Source organism: Malus sylvestris, chromosome 9 (genome assembly GCF_916048215.2).
Source record: "Malus sylvestris chromosome 9, drMalSylv7.2, whole genome shotgun sequence".
NCBI classification, from domain to species: Eukaryota; Viridiplantae; Streptophyta; class Magnoliopsida; order Rosales; family Rosaceae; genus Malus; species Malus sylvestris.
Window position 1 is genome coordinate 9,154,129 of NC_062268.1, and position 15,852 is coordinate 9,169,980.

At 36.8% G+C, this 15,852-nt stretch overlaps 2 protein-coding genes across 4 annotated transcripts; both read right to left on the bottom strand.

The window, feature by feature from the left end:
• Nucleotides 1-3,987: 3,987 nt before the first annotated feature.
• LOC126634384 (glucan endo-1,3-beta-glucosidase 1) lies at nucleotides 3,988-5,414 on the bottom strand. The gene is made up of 3 exons (XM_050304893.1): nucleotides 5,275-5,414; nucleotides 4,863-5,117; nucleotides 3,988-4,275 (listed from the first exon to the last, which is right to left on the bottom strand). Exons 1-3 carry the CDS (start codon nucleotides 5,339-5,341, stop codon nucleotides 4,241-4,243), a joined length of 357 nt encoding a protein of 118 aa, XP_050160850.1. The 5' UTR covers nucleotides 5,342-5,414; the 3' UTR covers nucleotides 3,988-4,240.
• A 1,325-nt stretch (nucleotides 5,415-6,739) lies between these two features.
• Nucleotides 6,740-14,979, bottom strand: LOC126582874 (histidine kinase 2-like). Of its 3 annotated transcripts, none has more exons than XM_050247103.1 (15): nucleotides 14,648-14,979; nucleotides 14,193-14,463; nucleotides 13,194-13,454; nucleotides 12,176-12,643; nucleotides 11,693-11,968; nucleotides 11,165-11,334; nucleotides 10,830-11,042; nucleotides 10,510-10,696; nucleotides 10,284-10,335; nucleotides 9,966-10,195; nucleotides 9,770-9,868; nucleotides 8,861-9,525; nucleotides 7,936-8,436; nucleotides 7,468-7,863; nucleotides 6,740-7,372 (listed from the first exon to the last, which is right to left on the bottom strand). In XM_050247103.1, the coding sequence occupies exons 2-14, from the start codon at nucleotides 14,430-14,432 to the stop codon at nucleotides 7,614-7,616; spliced, it is 3,612 nt and encodes a 1,203-aa protein (XP_050103060.1). In that variant the 5' UTR covers nucleotides 14,433-14,463; nucleotides 14,648-14,979; the 3' UTR covers nucleotides 6,740-7,372; nucleotides 7,468-7,613. The 3 variants fall into 3 exon arrangements, with proteins under 3 accessions (XP_050103060.1, XP_050103061.1, XP_050103059.1); XM_050247104.1 differs by having other exon boundaries at nucleotides 13,194-13,330; nucleotides 13,418-13,454; nucleotides 14,193-14,979; XM_050247102.1 differs by having other exon boundaries at nucleotides 14,193-14,979.
• Between the last annotated feature and the right edge of the window lie 873 nt (nucleotides 14,980-15,852).

Genomic DNA, 15,852 nt, shown 5'->3' on the forward strand with positions numbered 1-15,852 from the left:
AATGTATTCGGAAGTGGAGGAAGAGTAATAGAATTTTGATCATATAAGTTGCTACTTTTTTTTGTGGGACCCCCCTATTTTTTTGGGCTAGATTTAGCCCAATTTTATGTTACCCAAGAAAGGAAGTTACAAGCTCCAATGGCTGATCTAGCTCTATTTTTCGGCTCATTAGAGATGAAATTTATCACTAAGGCTTGAAATGTAATAGCTTCATAGAGGATAAAGCCTCCATTGAGGATGTTCTAACACCATAAAAACGAGAACACAATTATATTACTTAAAGCGGATGTGCTTTCTTTATACAACTAAGTTCAAATTCTACTACCTATGATTTAATTTGGTTTATAGGAAATTATCGTTTGTATATAAAAAAACATCATAAAAGAAAGAATAAAAGCAAAAGTAAGATTATGCCAAACTGCAAACTTTAATGAATTAGCTTTAAAATACTACAAAATTACAAATGAGATCTTATGTTGATACTATGGCATCATAGGTTCTTAAGCTAGATATGAAGTGACCAATATTCCCATTTTTCATAATCAATTGAAGTACGAATATCGAATCTTAATGGACCGTAATAATAAAATTATTCAATCATTGACAATATAGTGCATATTTATGTTGCTCGGAACATATCTTACCAATTACGGACGAAATCAAGTACATTCATTCTCCTCATTTACAAATTCTTTCTACATTTATAATATATAGCTTAGTCGATCTAATACTATAATCTCAACCATAATCAAGTCATTTACACATCGCATCAACGATCTGAATCAGCACGTCTGTCCAGTTAACCTAAGATTACTATTAGTTTATAGCATTATTTACAAGCTAAATTCAATTTAATCTAGACGAGTGGAGGGGTACAAATGGTAGGAGAAAGGGTTTAGTGGGTCAATCTAGAAAGTGACACACACGGTTGAGCATAGAGAGAAGAGAACCTTGTTATGTTAATTTTAAAAGTGATAAATTAAGATGACGTAGGAAAATTTAAAAAGTAGTGCCTTCCACTTCCACTTGAGCTTTTCTTTGTCTTCCTAATCCAAGTTGTTCTTATTTTAATTGCAAAACAACTTTGATGGGGATTCCCCCACCCCCCCCCCCCCTCCAAATTGATATGAAATTATATAAAATGATGCAAATATGTTTATAATTCAAGGAAGCGATGAAATCGTTTAAGTATTATAATTTAATGGTATTATTTTTTATTTTATTTGTAAGTGAGATGTTTTTAGTTCTATAAACGAGTTTAACATCAATTTAATGTTTCACCTCTAAAGTAAGTGGATGAAATATTAGAAGAAAAAGGAAGCGATAATCGAGTAATGAATTTTTTACTATAGCTGCAATTTATTCTATATATTTAATTTACGCTAAGTACATATTCATTTATTCTCTGCCCTTGAATTTATTTTTTCTTTCAAAAAATAGATAATTTGTGGTAAATCATGTTTATCCACTCATTTTCGATCCAAATAAGTTATGAGGAATTTCACCATGTGTGACCACAGTCAATTCTCCACCTTGATGATCAGTAGTACTTATCTTTGGTGAAGCACTTTATGCGCATGCTAATACATAAAATACAAAATATTTATTTGAAAGTTAGAAGATGTGAGTGCAGAAATCCCAATCAAATTCTTATTCCAGACATATTTAATTAACCCCAAAAGAATTTCAGACATTGAATCAATCAATGTTTATCATGCAAGTGATTCTCATCCCTAAATGTGATTTAATATTATGTTAATCTGCAGAATCAAAGTTGCAAAAGAACTTATGCAAAAAGAGTGCATTTTTGCTCAATATCTTTGAGCCGCGGTGACGTTTGATTACTACCCTATTAATTATCATTAAATTAGTTTAAATTTCAAAATTTATGTAGTTAATAAATTAAATCAAATTTATCCAACTGTAATCAATTGAGTGATGAATACCACCGTCCCAAGAGTGCAAAAATATTTCTGAGGAGAATGGGAATCTTGTTACTTCTTTGTCCCTCTAAGTGAGTCTACCTAATGGCCCACTCCCTTATCTTCAGTCGCCCTTTCTCCATTACTCCATTTGGCATTTTGTTGAGAGAGAGAGAGAGAGAGAGAGAGAGAGATGATTAGTATTTTGCTTGAAGTAAGTATAAGTATTTAGCTTATTGCTCAAGTGAAAAGGACCTCTAATCTTCTCAAGTGGTTTTATTGTTGTGCTTTCATCGTTTGCATCCATTAGATCGACCAATCAAACAACGATAGATGCATGCGCATATAGATATAGGATATCACTTTCGAGTGAGGATGTTCGCATATCAAGATATACGCAAACGTTTCATCTTGAAGTCGTGTTCAATGATATAACATTTCATTTTTCATAAGACTTATATGTGATTCAATGTCCATAACGTACACATTTGTTTGAAGTAATAATGTTTGTGTCTCACGCAATGATGGACCCGAAGTAATGATGTTTTATCTCACGTGGTGATGAACCCAAAGTAATGATGTTTTGTCTCACGTAGATGAAAGTAGCTAGGGAGTTTCTATAGTATTGTAACGGAATTGATTTCGCCTACTAATTAGCCAAAGCTTTCAATAAAACCATTTGATTTCGGATTATGATAAGTTATACAAAAGTTAACAAAAGAAGGTGAAATTATATGTGCCTAAGTTGTACCCTAGGACCTCCCAAAGTTTGTAACCTAAAGAACCTCGTACAATTTGGTCCCAATAACAAGGAAGTCTAAGTATGACCACTACTTAGGTTGGCTGCATCGTAAGTCGTCCATCTGTGCATGATTGACTGTCAACTATCAATATAAATAAGTACTACAACACATCAAAGACTGTCATCTAACAACGAGTTACGCGTGCAAACAACTATTAGAAACATAACTAGTTAGTTTCCTACTTTCTACGAAGGAAGTGAGTGAGAGAAGCAAAAGGCATGATGAAACCTTGACTTTGTTGCATGTAAATTCCTATTCCCTATCATCACGCCGACCATGTTACGGCTTTTGGGAGATTGACAGCACCAAATGTTTCATGTTCTGCCTTTGCATGCTTTACACTTTCCAAGTTTTGTCCTCATCTCATTTTCCCCCAAAGTTGCAGGCTTTGCCTTTGTCATTGCTTGAAAGGGATCATCTTCGGATCTCTTCCACCAAATCCTACCAATTAACAAATTCGAATCCTTAAAATTTGATCAAACGGCTAAAGTTATTATAACTTTTAAAGGAACCTGCTGTTTTTAGCAGTTGGATCAAATTTCAAGAGCCCGAATTTGTTGATTGGTAGGATTTGATGGAAGGGATCGGATCCCTTTCCGTCTTTGCCAACCCTTCAAACTCAAAACTGGATCCAAACTCCAATTTTTGTTCTGCATTTTAGGTCACACATAGGTCCCCTCCATCGACCCTTTTCGATTTGCCAACACAAGAACTTGATTTTTGTCTCAACTTTTGAACTTTGTTGGATTATTATACTCGATATCTCTTGAGATCATTCTTTATGTAATTAATGTGAGTCATGGACTCATGGGATTAGGGTAATTAAATATAACATGCGTCCATGAAAAGTAATGAACGTGAAACTTGCTTGCGTGTCGATTTGGAAGCTCAAGTGGTTAAGAGTATTCGTTATTGCATTTGAAGTTTCGTGTTCGATTTTCTTTTTGTGTTGTCGCTTGTATAAAAGGTTGGTCGAAAGGCTCAAAATACAAAAGAAATATGCAAAGCCCATCAAAAGCAATGGCAGAACCGAAGACCAAATATGAGCCAAAGCCCTTACAGGTTGAGAGCCCAGAAGCCCAATTTCACAGAAGCTCAACTTCTGATGACAAAGGAGCTACTGGAGTCTTGCACTTGCACTACTGCCTTGAATCTTGCATTCAAATATAACAGGTCTTGGCACATTTAATTTTTCCAGGAATTGAGTTAATTAATTTCATTGACATGAGACCTTATTAAGTATTGCGAAAAAAAAAGGCCCGTTAAGATTATGTATTTTGGTCTTATTCAGTGTGAGAGTCTAAAAGATGTTTTAGTCATACAGCCTTACCGAATATCTTATTGTACAGTTGCCCTTTTGTGACTTGTTGAAAGAAAAAAAAATCATTTAATATGATTGAAAGCTGAATATAACCTCACTTTGGAATGTTTTCTGAGTAAATTTCTGCGGGACATATGCTTCCATAGCAGCAATCTTCAATTTAAATTTAATAATGGGCATTTGGAATCTTGCAATCAAGGAATAAACTCATAGTGGCAAGAGACATGGCCTGCAGGAAAACATTAAAAAATAAATATTATTTTATTGTGGCAAAAATAATTGACATCATAAGCAAACAAGTTACAGTCGATCCCATGTGAGTCATGGTCCTTTTTTGAAGGTTACGGACAAGATTTTGACAGCAAGAAAACGAAGAGGAATTAGTGATTTCAAATCATTATGAACATATATAATCATTTTAAATTTACTACATTTAGGTTTTTTTTTAGGACCTCAACGGAACGATGGTTACTACATTCAGTTATTTCACATAATAACTTCCTTCAAATTTTCCATTCTAAGATTATAAGAAACGATAAGATATTCGGTAAGGCTGTATGACTAAGACATCTTTTAGACTCTCACACCGAATAAGACCAAAATACATAATCTTATATTTTCTGAAAAGAGCCTTACGAATGAACTGATCAAGTGCCCTTACCAAGTTTTTCTCTTAAGAAAACTAACCACGTTATCCAAATCTCACATCACATGGCTAACCCACCAACATTTGTATGGACATGTCACATGCTCCTTTCTTCACTCTTTTTGGTTTTATGCTAAAAACAGAAAGAAAAAAGATAATGAAGGACTTACTTGGATCAAGTTCTGTAATTAGAGCAGCACCCTTAAAGTAGCAAGATCCACCTTTGTGTTTGAATCTTTGGAAGTAGCTGTTGAATGCATAGGAAGCATGGTCTTTCAGAGTGTTAGGGAAATAGCAAGCTTGGTTCACCTGAATCTTGCTACAATCTGCACCTCCTCCTCCCCCGCAAGCCCAATCCATTGCTGCCTGTAACTCGCTGTCCGGCGTCTGCTCGTCAGCGATGCACCATTGCTCAAACTCCGCAACTGAAAAATGTAGTGCGCGCGCACACACACATTAAGTGACAATGCTAGTAGAAAATAAATCACACTAAAGTTTCTTTTTAGGGTTCGATACATGGAGACTGAACTTATATGCATCATGCATGGACGCGAAACTCAAAAAGTTGTGTGATTAGGTTACCTGATTTGAGAGGAGCAACTGAGAGAACGAGCAGAGAAATTATCACCTTTATCAGAAAATTCGACATTTCAGAGAGAGAGAGAGAGAGGTTTGTTTTTACTAGGGATGACCTATCCGAATGAAAGTCTCGGTGGCCAGGACCAGAGCCACCTCTACATATACATATATATATATATATATATATATATATATATATATATATTATGTATTAGTGTAAAACTTTGGAAATTAGTGTTTTAAGGATCTCTTTTAAGAATTTAAGCAGATGCAAGAGATGGGCACATTACCGTGTTATGGAGAAAGAAATTTGATTTCAGGTGCAATATAAAAACTAATGCAGTGTAATGGGGTTTATTCGACAAGATTTTTGGTATTTTGGTTTTTTGGCCATTCCGTCAGTAAATAATTGGAGACTCATGTATCGTAGGCTATGTTTTAGGGGTGGGTGGGGATTTGGTAATTGTTACTAAATATGCTTTTGGTGGCTTAGGAAGCTGTATTAGCATCATGAAGGTGTTTATACTATCATGAAGAGGGTTGAGATGTTGCAGACAGATTATGTGATGTAGAATTTAATGTTACCATGTCAAGCCTTGTGTTTCAAAATTTCTCCTCTACCGCTCTATTGTTCTACATAAAAATAAAGTCACAATTGCTTTTTAAACAAGGCAAATATTATAAACTACTCTAGTCTACAAAGACTGACTATTAGAATGAGAGAATCTAACTTAAAACTAATTGACGAGGAGGGTGATTTGAATTAAAGTGCAATTGGGCGGGGTTTTTAGAATGTGAGCAACCAACCCAAATTAATTGACAAAAGGAGAGAGAAGCCAAGGGTTATCTAAACTACTAAGCAAGACTTTTTTTCTTTGATGTGAGATTCATACTGTCAACGGGGGGCACCCTACCCAGACCAACGAGACTTATCCACATTTGCAAAGGAAAGTCACACCTACGTGGGTAAAGAATTCAACATATATCCAACTACGTGTTTAAGTTTTCCTAGTCGATTATGGTTTCCTTTTATGGTGTGTGTATTTCCTTTTGCAATTAGGGTTCCTATTTCAATTAGAATATCTATGCTTACTAGCATGTAAACAGTTTAGCTCAGTGTGTACTTGAGCTCAAGCAACCGCATTCGCTCTCCATCTCTCTCTCGCGCTACGAATGGATTCCCGAGAGATCAAGTGTCAATGTTATGGCTGTTTTAAGCAAATGCTGAGACTCATATTCTGTACACTTTTTTAATCTATTGTTCAAGTTTTCTTAATGAAGGGTCGTTCATTTGAAAGAGCAACTATGTACAGATACTAATATTCTGAATCTCTGATGATGTTTGTGGTTGCGTGATTACTTTGTTAAATAAGTTGTTGCTAGTTATGAGGCAAGCAATTGGTCAAGACTTGAACTCAATCGATAAATCGAAAGAACCAACCGTACTCTCAGTTTTTGGCAACATCAATGGAGAAACCAATTATGCAGTATAGGAAACGCATATAATTTACACTCAGTGGTACTCTGAAGATACACCTACAACATGATCTTCATTACATATATATATATATATATATATATACAGTTATATGCACCCCTACAAAAAAATTTCAAGACATTCTCAGACTAACTCGTAAGTGCACACGCTCTCTTATCTCCGATTATCAAGAGTCTTTCGTATTTTCTTCGATCTCCCTCCATGCGGAGAATGTCAAAGCAGCCATCAACTCTGATAAAATGAACAAATAATCTTTCATCCTTCAAGGATTCGGGTTTATTAGCTTGCAATCTTGCACCAACACCGAGGAGATGAAAGATTCATTCATCTCAGTAGAGTTCAAAAAATGGATGATTTTGGCACTACATGGTTCTTAATCCCGACCTACATACTACAAACAATGGAGGAAAAAATTTTGAGGTGGAAGCGGAAGGCAGACGCTATCTACAAACAAGAGCAGAGGGTATGTACCGAAGGCCATCATTTCTCTAATTTTGCTTGGCGGATGATCATAAAGTATTTGATCCGACAAGTGATGGCAGCCAGTCTCCCAGTATACACACGCACATGAATACGTTCTCTGTGGCCCAATACGCAGTATTCCTGAAAGAACAGCAAAATGGGTTGTGTTCAACCATTTCTGAAACAGCTGAAAGACATATTTTGACATGTGCAGAAGAGAAATGCTAGAAAATTACCGTGGTTGGAAGTTGGGAAAATATGGATAGAACTAGTCTCTCAACCCAGTCAAGGTAGGGCCCGGGCAGCTCAGTGTTAATTGGAGAGCCCATGACACTACGGACATCAATCCACGAACAACCACATCAATAGGAATCCCTCTCGATTAACCAGATTCAAAGAAACGTGCCACTGCTGAATACAGCTGGTCTTCTTCAAATGGCTTTGACACATAATCATCCATCCCGCATTTTATGCACTCTTCATTTGAAGCCTGAATCACATCAGCCGTCATAGCCAATATTGGCGTGTGCCAATTTACGACATTGCCAAACATCTCAACTGATGCTTCCCCAGCTGCAATTTTCTCATTTACCTCACTTTCCATACCACGGATGATCCGAGTTGCTTCAAACCTGCATGATTATAGACAGTTAAAAACTAAAGATCCCTTTGATTAGAGAATGAAGAGTCGGCAGATTCATTACCCATCCATTTCCGGCATCTGGAGATCCATAAAGCAAGCATCAAAGTTGTGGGGTGGTTTAAGCTTCAACAAAGCAACCTTTCCGCTCTCCACACAGGTGACGATTGCTCCATACTTCTTTAAAGCACCTTCTGCCACTCTTCTGTTCACTACATTGTCATCCACCACCAAAATTCTCTTCTCTCTTAGTAACTTTCCAAGAGTTGGCTTGTTTGCATTTAGAAGCCTCTTCTTACGACTTCCAAGGGCTTCTTGAAAGCAAGCAATTAAGACACTTAACCGAAGTGGCTTTGTCAATACTTTATCTACAAGACCTAAAGATGTTACTACATTGCGTTCAACAGAAGTGATGGAAGTAGCCACGAGAAGTATCTTCGGAAGGTTTATGAGCAATTCCACGTTGTTTTTCCTGTGCTCTTTAAGTGACTGATGCAATATAATACCAGTTTCTTTATCCCAAACATCTTTGTCAATAAGAACCATGGCCAACGGTGTGGAAAGACTGCACGAAAAACAGTTAACAATGCATTAGAAACATCAAACCCAAATTCTACTGTTATTAATCAAAACATTCTCTTATTAGTATCAATTACCTTTTCCTTGTATAATTTAAATAAAGTCGTAGAGTTGTATGAAGAATAAGTATCTAGTTTCTTCTTGTCTCAAATCACTTTTTAAGAAAAGTTGTTTAAGGTGTACGCATACCAAATCACTTTCTTAGAGAAGTTATGGAAAGTGAAAAAAAAATTGTAAAGCTGTGAAGTGGTTGATTCCATGAATTCTTATCATACCAGGAGAATCCTTTTATCATGTTCACAGTAATTAAATGCTACAGAAGTATATTAAGACCTCGAGTCTTCAATGATTTGTTTCAGGACATAAAACCGACTACAAACATAAACTATACTTGAAAAGATAAAATTCACCTGGTGTTGCCAGTGCTAGATAAATAAGAGCACGCTGATTCCAGACAGGACGCTGTATCCACAGATATTCCCAATCTCCGCATATGGTATTTCGTGACCTCAGTTCGGATGGTTTTATTATCTATTACCAATGCTCTCAGTCCTTGAAACTCTGAGACAGCTGGTTCATACTGGTGCCACTTTGTCTCCAGGGAACTTAATTCTCCCTTCCCAAAAGTTCCCATAAATGAAAAGGTACTTCCGGTGCCAGGTTCACTTACAAACCCTATCTCCCCACTCATGAGATCTACCAGACGTTTGCTAATGCTCAATCCTATTCCAGTACCACCATAAGTTCTAGAAGTGGAGCTATCAGCCTGCATAAAAGGTGTGAAGATGCGATTTTGTGCCTCTAGAGGGATTCCTACACCTGTATCCTCAACTGTTACGAGTAATTTGATCATATCAGATTTATCCAGTGTTGTGCTGCGTATTGATTTAAAACCTTCCCAGCTTTTCCATCTATTGACAACAGGAAAGCCACTCAATGTATTATAAGTTTTGTTTGAGACATCTCCAACTAGGTTAAAGCCTTGTCTTAGAACTTCATCCATAAGATCAGGTGGGGCCCTCACTTCATCCACCAGATGCACCGAGACAAATATGTGTCCTTTGTCATGGGTGAACTACAGTTTAAACAAGTTAACAGACAATTAGCATAACGAGTACGTAATAAAACCTGTAAACAGTTTCTAAAAGTGAAACAACTACTATAAATTACGGATCGTTCTAAGCATAATCATCTAACCGTGTACAAGTCCCAACTATATAGTATATTTCTGTTAGCACCTGGTAGCCTATCATTTCAATATAGGGACAGAAAATAGGGAAGCTTTTATCACCAAACCAGTATTAAGAAACGTATCTAACCTTAATTGAATTCCCAACAAGATTTGTGATTATCTGCCGAAAGCGTCCAGGATCACCAATAACAACTTCAGGTACCATATTGGAGACATAAGCAGCCAACTTTTATCACGCAAAACAAAACCCAAACCACAAGAACTGATATAAGTAACAACTACAGAAAAATACATCAAATACAAAGGTTAAATTTTGTTTTTACCTCGATCCCTTTCTCATTGGATTTTCCTGAGTTAAGTGATAGAACATTATCAAGCACTGAACGCAGATCAAAAGGAACAGTTTCAAGTTCCAGCCTGCCTGATTCGATTTTGGCCTGATCAAGAACCTCATTTATCAGCGATATCAGTTCTCTCCCGCTGGCATGAGCAGTCTCCGCGTAGTCCTGTTGGTTTGGACCTAGATCGGTGTCCATCAGCATTTGCAGCATGCCTGGATTTTGATTAAAATATCATCAGATTATGTAACCTTGAAAGTTTTGTGCGATACCGAATGATGCACTAAAGAACATCTAAGTTACCTAAAACACCATTCATTGGTGTCCTGATCTCATGGGAAACAGTTGCAAGGAACTGCAAAAGAGAGATGTTCAGCCACGGGTTGATCAAGAAACATCATGTAATACAGTATAGACAAATAAGTAAACAATTGGGTTTATTTTTTCATTTCAGACGGGTCAGAGACTAAATTTCATGAGAGAACCTTCCAGTGATAGGAAACTCTTATAGCTAATGAACAAAATATACCTGAGATTTGGCCACATCTGCAGCTTCTGCACGAACTTTGAGTTCCATCATCTCACGATAGTCTGCCTCCACTTTCGCTATTCGGCTTATGGCCGCATGAAAAATATGACTAACTAGGAAGGTAATGACTAGGACTCCTATGGATGCACTTGCTGCTGTCAAAGGAAACGGAGGTTTGTGCTTAAACCTGCAACCGAAAGAGTACTGTATTGGATTGGAGGAAAAGAAAAAGAAGAGTAATTCCACATATTTGGGCTGATATATATATATATATATATATATATATATATATATATAATTAATGTTGTATGAAATCTAACCTGCAGTGCATTTCATGTTTGCGTTGTGGATCCCCAAAATCCAGGTTGCTAATTTGCAACAGGCCAGTATCAATAACATCAGTACCATACATGTTGATCGGAGCAGATGAATTAGTTGTATCATAAACATTCACAACAATTGTTTGCTTGCTGGCAAGTTGGTGCAGGAGCTTCTCCACCAGTGACGGTACATCATATGATGCACCTAGATACCTATTTATGAAAGCACCAGTACAAGAATTTCAGCCTGTAGATATTAAATGCAAAATAATTCAGAAAGCACAAGTCACAGCCATGTACTAGAAATCCAGAAAATTCCATGGTTACAAAATTACCCCACAGTAGCTTGAATTCGTTGCTCTGGTGTGGAATGTGGAGGCAAATCAGCATTATAGACGGCGAATGTGAGTACAACTCCCAGGTGATTGGATTTCAATAGCTTAAACGGGGAGGTCAATACTCCCTTTCCAGTTGCCCTTGCTCGCAAGATGTTCTCACGGTCTTCCTATATAATTAGCAGTATTTCACATTAGCATTATGAGAATGGTTACTGGATATCGAATATGCCTTTGCAAGTATGACTTGTAGAAGTAAACTTTTTAAGCGGTTGATAAAGTTTTGAATTGTGTGGGGAGAAGTGTGGTCCAGTGACATTGAAATTATCAACGTAATATCTCTCCCTTCTTGTACAGGTTTAACTTGACACGAAAACAACAAGAAGGGAGGTGAAGGTAGTAATGGTTTAGTCTGAGGCATTGGTATAGATAAAGTGGCTCATAAACAAAAAATTAACAAAAGCAGCAAGAAGAGAAGGGAGAGAGGGAGAGCATATTTCTTAAGCCAAAGCTAAAATAAGGACGAACCTTTCCGGACATCATGTCAATAGAGACAATGTGGGAGACAGTTTCTTGAGAAAATATCACGGGTGCATATTCATCTTGAACAGGCGCAGGGGCCAAGCTTTCTGTAATAAAATCTTGGACTAGAGTCTGGTCCTCAGTTTCCATTTTTTTTATTGTCCATCCATGTTCCTTCTCAAATTGTTCCCTCTCGGCATGAGTAACTTTCAAAGCATAAGCAACACCACTCGTAAGGGGTCTCTCAAAAGCTGTTCGCTCTGTATATTCACCAAATGTTTTCTGTGGAAAGAAAGAAATGTACAAGGTTAAACCACTTCATAACCCAATAGAGTTGCACAAGGGTAAAGTTACTGATTAGTTTTTCCTTTCCTTACTTTTCAGTATAATATAAATTATAAAATCCTTGAATTACATGCTCAAAGCGCCTACTAAGTTGGCTTATCTAGGCGGACAAATGACTTACCTAAAGGTAGATATGAAAATTACCTGATCAATTGCCGTAGGTTGTTTCCCATGGTGAAAGGTGGAGACCAGAATAGCTAAAGCATGAACATGATTCAGGCTCACATTAAACTGATCCTGCAACATCCGGGCTCGTTCATCGCACATGTTGGCAAGTGTTTCTTCCCTCCACAAATGATCTCTTGCACACAAGTGCCACCATAACCACAATGATGTAATGAAACCAAATACGATAAATACTAAAAGTAGATTCTTCCTCCAAGTGCCAGCAACCTTAGGAGGCTTTGGGGGTTGCTGTTGCTGTTTCTCTGGCTGCTTCCTCCGACGCAATGGCTGCTCTTTAACCTTTTGAACCAACTTCTGTTTTTTATTCCTCCACAATTTCATAGAAAAACCAGACAGTTTGTAACACATGATCATTCCAACAAATGCCCACCAACATTGTATTACCAAAGTACAAAGCATCTGAGAGTTCTCTTTTGCACACTCCTCCTGTGCCACCGAACCCAAATTGTTATAATCAGAAGAAAAAAACAAACAAAACACTTAGTTATTTTGAACCCTCTCCGATGAGTTTTGGTTTGCATTTGTTTTTTCCAGACTAGTAACATGGATACAAACTATTTAAATTAAATAGTTAGAGTTTTCGCACAGAAAAGCCATCCCAATTACATCTTCACACACCGAAACACACAAATTAGGATTTTAGTGTGCATATCAGATACATGGTCCTGGCATGGCATCATAGCACCAACTCAAATAAGAAAAGAAAAAACCAAATGTGAATCCTACAGGAAATCTGTCAAAGAATATGTCTTCATTTGATCATTCAACTCTTCATACATATTCAGTTTTTGAGCTTTTCCAGAGTTGAACACCTTGCTAACATTTTCTGTTTCCCCCTTTAATGCATACGGAAAGGGGTTGACTTGACTCACGTAAATTACTCGGTAGCTATAACATCTATGGTAATAATGGAACCTAAATTGTAACATTGACAATTTGACACATCCATAGTTCAGTCTAAGCATCAAAGTTATACCTTTTCACAAATCCTATTAGCTGAAACTGTAGATTGCACAGTGCATGATGGGGATGTGTCCTCCAGCAATGATACATCACACTTCCTGCGGATGTTCTCATCTTGAACCAGGCATTGGTCCTTGGCTTCTTCATTTTCTGCTGCCCATTTATGTCGCTTCTGAAACTCCTCATCTGAACATAGCACCTTAAGATAACAGGAAATGACATTACCTAGCATCATACCTGGTCCTGGTTCTTTGGTACATTCAAGGGATGCTATCTGTAACACATGGAGACTAGTGAGAAGAAGTAGAAAAATGGGGGCATGTAAAAGCTTTTTCTCGTAACTATGCGGTTTTCCCCTCTTAATACACAGAGTCGGTCTCAAGCATCTTGCATATGATTGCTTAAAGTGATAACTTATCATTTGACTGGAAAAATAAGTGGCGAAATCAATCGATCAAAAGTTCACTGTTCAATTACTATGGTTTGCTAGAAAAGTAGAGCTAAAGCATCATAAAATAACGCTACAACGGATAGTTGATACACAATTTTTTTGGGCGGACTATATATCCTACATATGTGGAGTATTGAACTACAATAGATTCATCAAATTATGTCAGCTGACAGTTATCGAAAAACCAGTAATCCATTGTAAATCTGAATTCGGAACAGGAAGAATACTAAGTATATGGATACGGCTCGAAACTACTTTTATTAAAGGGATTAATCGATTAAGCTAGAACAAATACACAAAAGATAACAAAATTGATTTTAATCCAACTTCTGGATATCCAAAAACCAAAAGAGAAAACAATTTCTTGAATTCAGTTAACATGTTTTCGCTTCGCTTGAATTCAAAGCGGTCTGTCCAGTCCAATTCATAACCAAAACAAGAAATTTCTAAAGAAAAGCACTTTACCAACCATTAGAAGCTGCAAAACCAAACAAACTAAAGGAGAAAAGCAAAAGCAAGTGCTTATAGATGCAAGTTTAAGAAGAGCCATGAGCACATCACCTGATCTGATTCGGAGAACAACGAAGCGAACGCGAGAAGTTGGGATTTGCTGACATTGAAATGATGCTGCAGGATCCAAGCTTTCTCTCCACCCATATCTGGAGCCTTCTCTCTCATCCCCAAACCTCCATCATTGAAACTAAAGAAACCCCAAATGATTGTAACAAAACCCAGAAGCCCCAGAATTAGGACCTTTCCTCTCCATCTTCTGGTACAGCTAGTCCCATGCAAAGTCTCCATTGCCTTGTTCAAGTCAAGATTGAAGGGCAATCTGCCATTAAAACCAGAGGATACCCTACAATTCAGATACATGCTAATGCAACTCCACAGAGATTTCTGAAAGCTTCAGCACAACTAGTCATCAAAATCTGACCACCAAATGCTGAAAACCCAGCAAAATCTTCAGCAAACCTAGTTCAGGAAACACATCAAGAACAATGCTTTACTGAAAAAACCTGAAAAAAGATGTGAAATTTCATGGAACCCACTACAGCCTTCAGGAACCCAGCTCCAAATTCCACTGCTTTTTCACTTTCAAGTTCAAATCTTTACATCTGGGAAGCATGAAAAACCCATCAAATTTACTACTTTTTTTCTCTAAAAGGGGGGCTACCAATCATGCAAACCAACAAGTTGATGAGCCAAAGCACTGTTATTATTTGGGCAACCTGTGAAGAAATCATTAAGGAGATAAGAGGAAACAATTAGCCTTTTTGTGTATAAGGGCTCTTTTTAGTTTCTACCACTCACATTCTGCGAACCCAAAAAGGAGCATCAAGAGTGATGCATTTTCTATTTGCAAAAATTGGTAAAGGCACTCACTTTTTTAAATTCAATCAAACATACTATTTTTTTTAATTTTACTATATTACCCTTTGAATATCTAGTCTAGAGCCATCCGATTTAATTTAGAGAATCGTAACCAAAAGTTTTCGGTACTGTTTATTTTAATAAAAAAATTATATTTTTACACTAAAAAGTCAGTATTGGTACTATTTATTTTACCATTAATTTTATCCTTATCGTTAAAACTCAAAGTTTTCAAACATTTTCATTAGTTTTTCTTTTAATTTAATGGCGCCGTAACGATCCTTCAACAATTATATTTGAGGCCACAACGACACTATAACGACACTCTAACAGTCCAAAGAGACCACCTTGGGTTGCACGTTACCCGATTTTGTTGATGTTATTACCGTTAAATTATTACCGTTATGACATCAGATTGTTGTTGTTGCAATGTTGTTATAACGTCATTAAATTGACTCAGATGTCTCTTTAGAAGATCAAATTCGTAACACCACATGCTAAAATAAGCATTCAGAATGTGAGTGTTTTTCATTTGAGAAAGCACGCGTGAGACCTATTGGCAATTTTTCTCACACACAAAAAAAAAACCCTGCACCCAAAATAAAGGAAATTTTGATTGGACCGGTGTTGGTTTCTCTAGAATTCCAACTGGAACCAATTATCAGAGTGAGAAAAATATGGCTTCTTTTCTCTTTTCTAAACCCCACATACTGGGTGGCGGTTTTAGACACGACATAGTATATGACTCGAAACAAGCACAAATATTTATAGAATTCTAACTTAACTACATAATGAATTAAATGACTCAAAACTTGCAGTGTTTGGCGATTTCAAACACATTATATAACTC

Excerpts from the sequence above, each read along its gene's own strand:
- LOC126634384 (XM_050304893.1), bottom strand. The coding sequence starts at position 5,341 with ATGTCGAATTTTCTGATAAAGGTGATAATTTCTCTGCTCGTTCTCTCA. Across the intron at positions 5,118-5,274 it reads AGTTGCTCCTCTCAAATCAG|TTGCGGAGTTTGAGCAATGG; the intron begins GTAACCTAATCA and ends TACATTTTTCAG. Across the intron at positions 4,276-4,862 it reads AATTACAGAACTTGATCCAA|GCCATGTCTCTTGCCACTAT; the intron begins GTAAGTCCTTCA and ends GTTTTCCTGCAG.
- LOC126582874 (XM_050247102.1), bottom strand. The coding sequence starts at position 14,504 with ATGTATCTGAATTGTAGGGTATCCTCTGGTTTTAATGGCAGATTGCCC. Across the intron at positions 13,455-14,192 it reads TGTTCTCCGAATCAGATCAG|ATAGCATCCCTTGAATGTAC; the intron begins GTGATGTGCTCA and ends CATGTGTTACAG. Across the intron at positions 11,043-11,164 it reads CGAATTCAAGCTACTGTGGG|GTATCTAGGTGCATCATATG; the intron begins GTAATTTTGTAA and ends TTTCATAAATAG.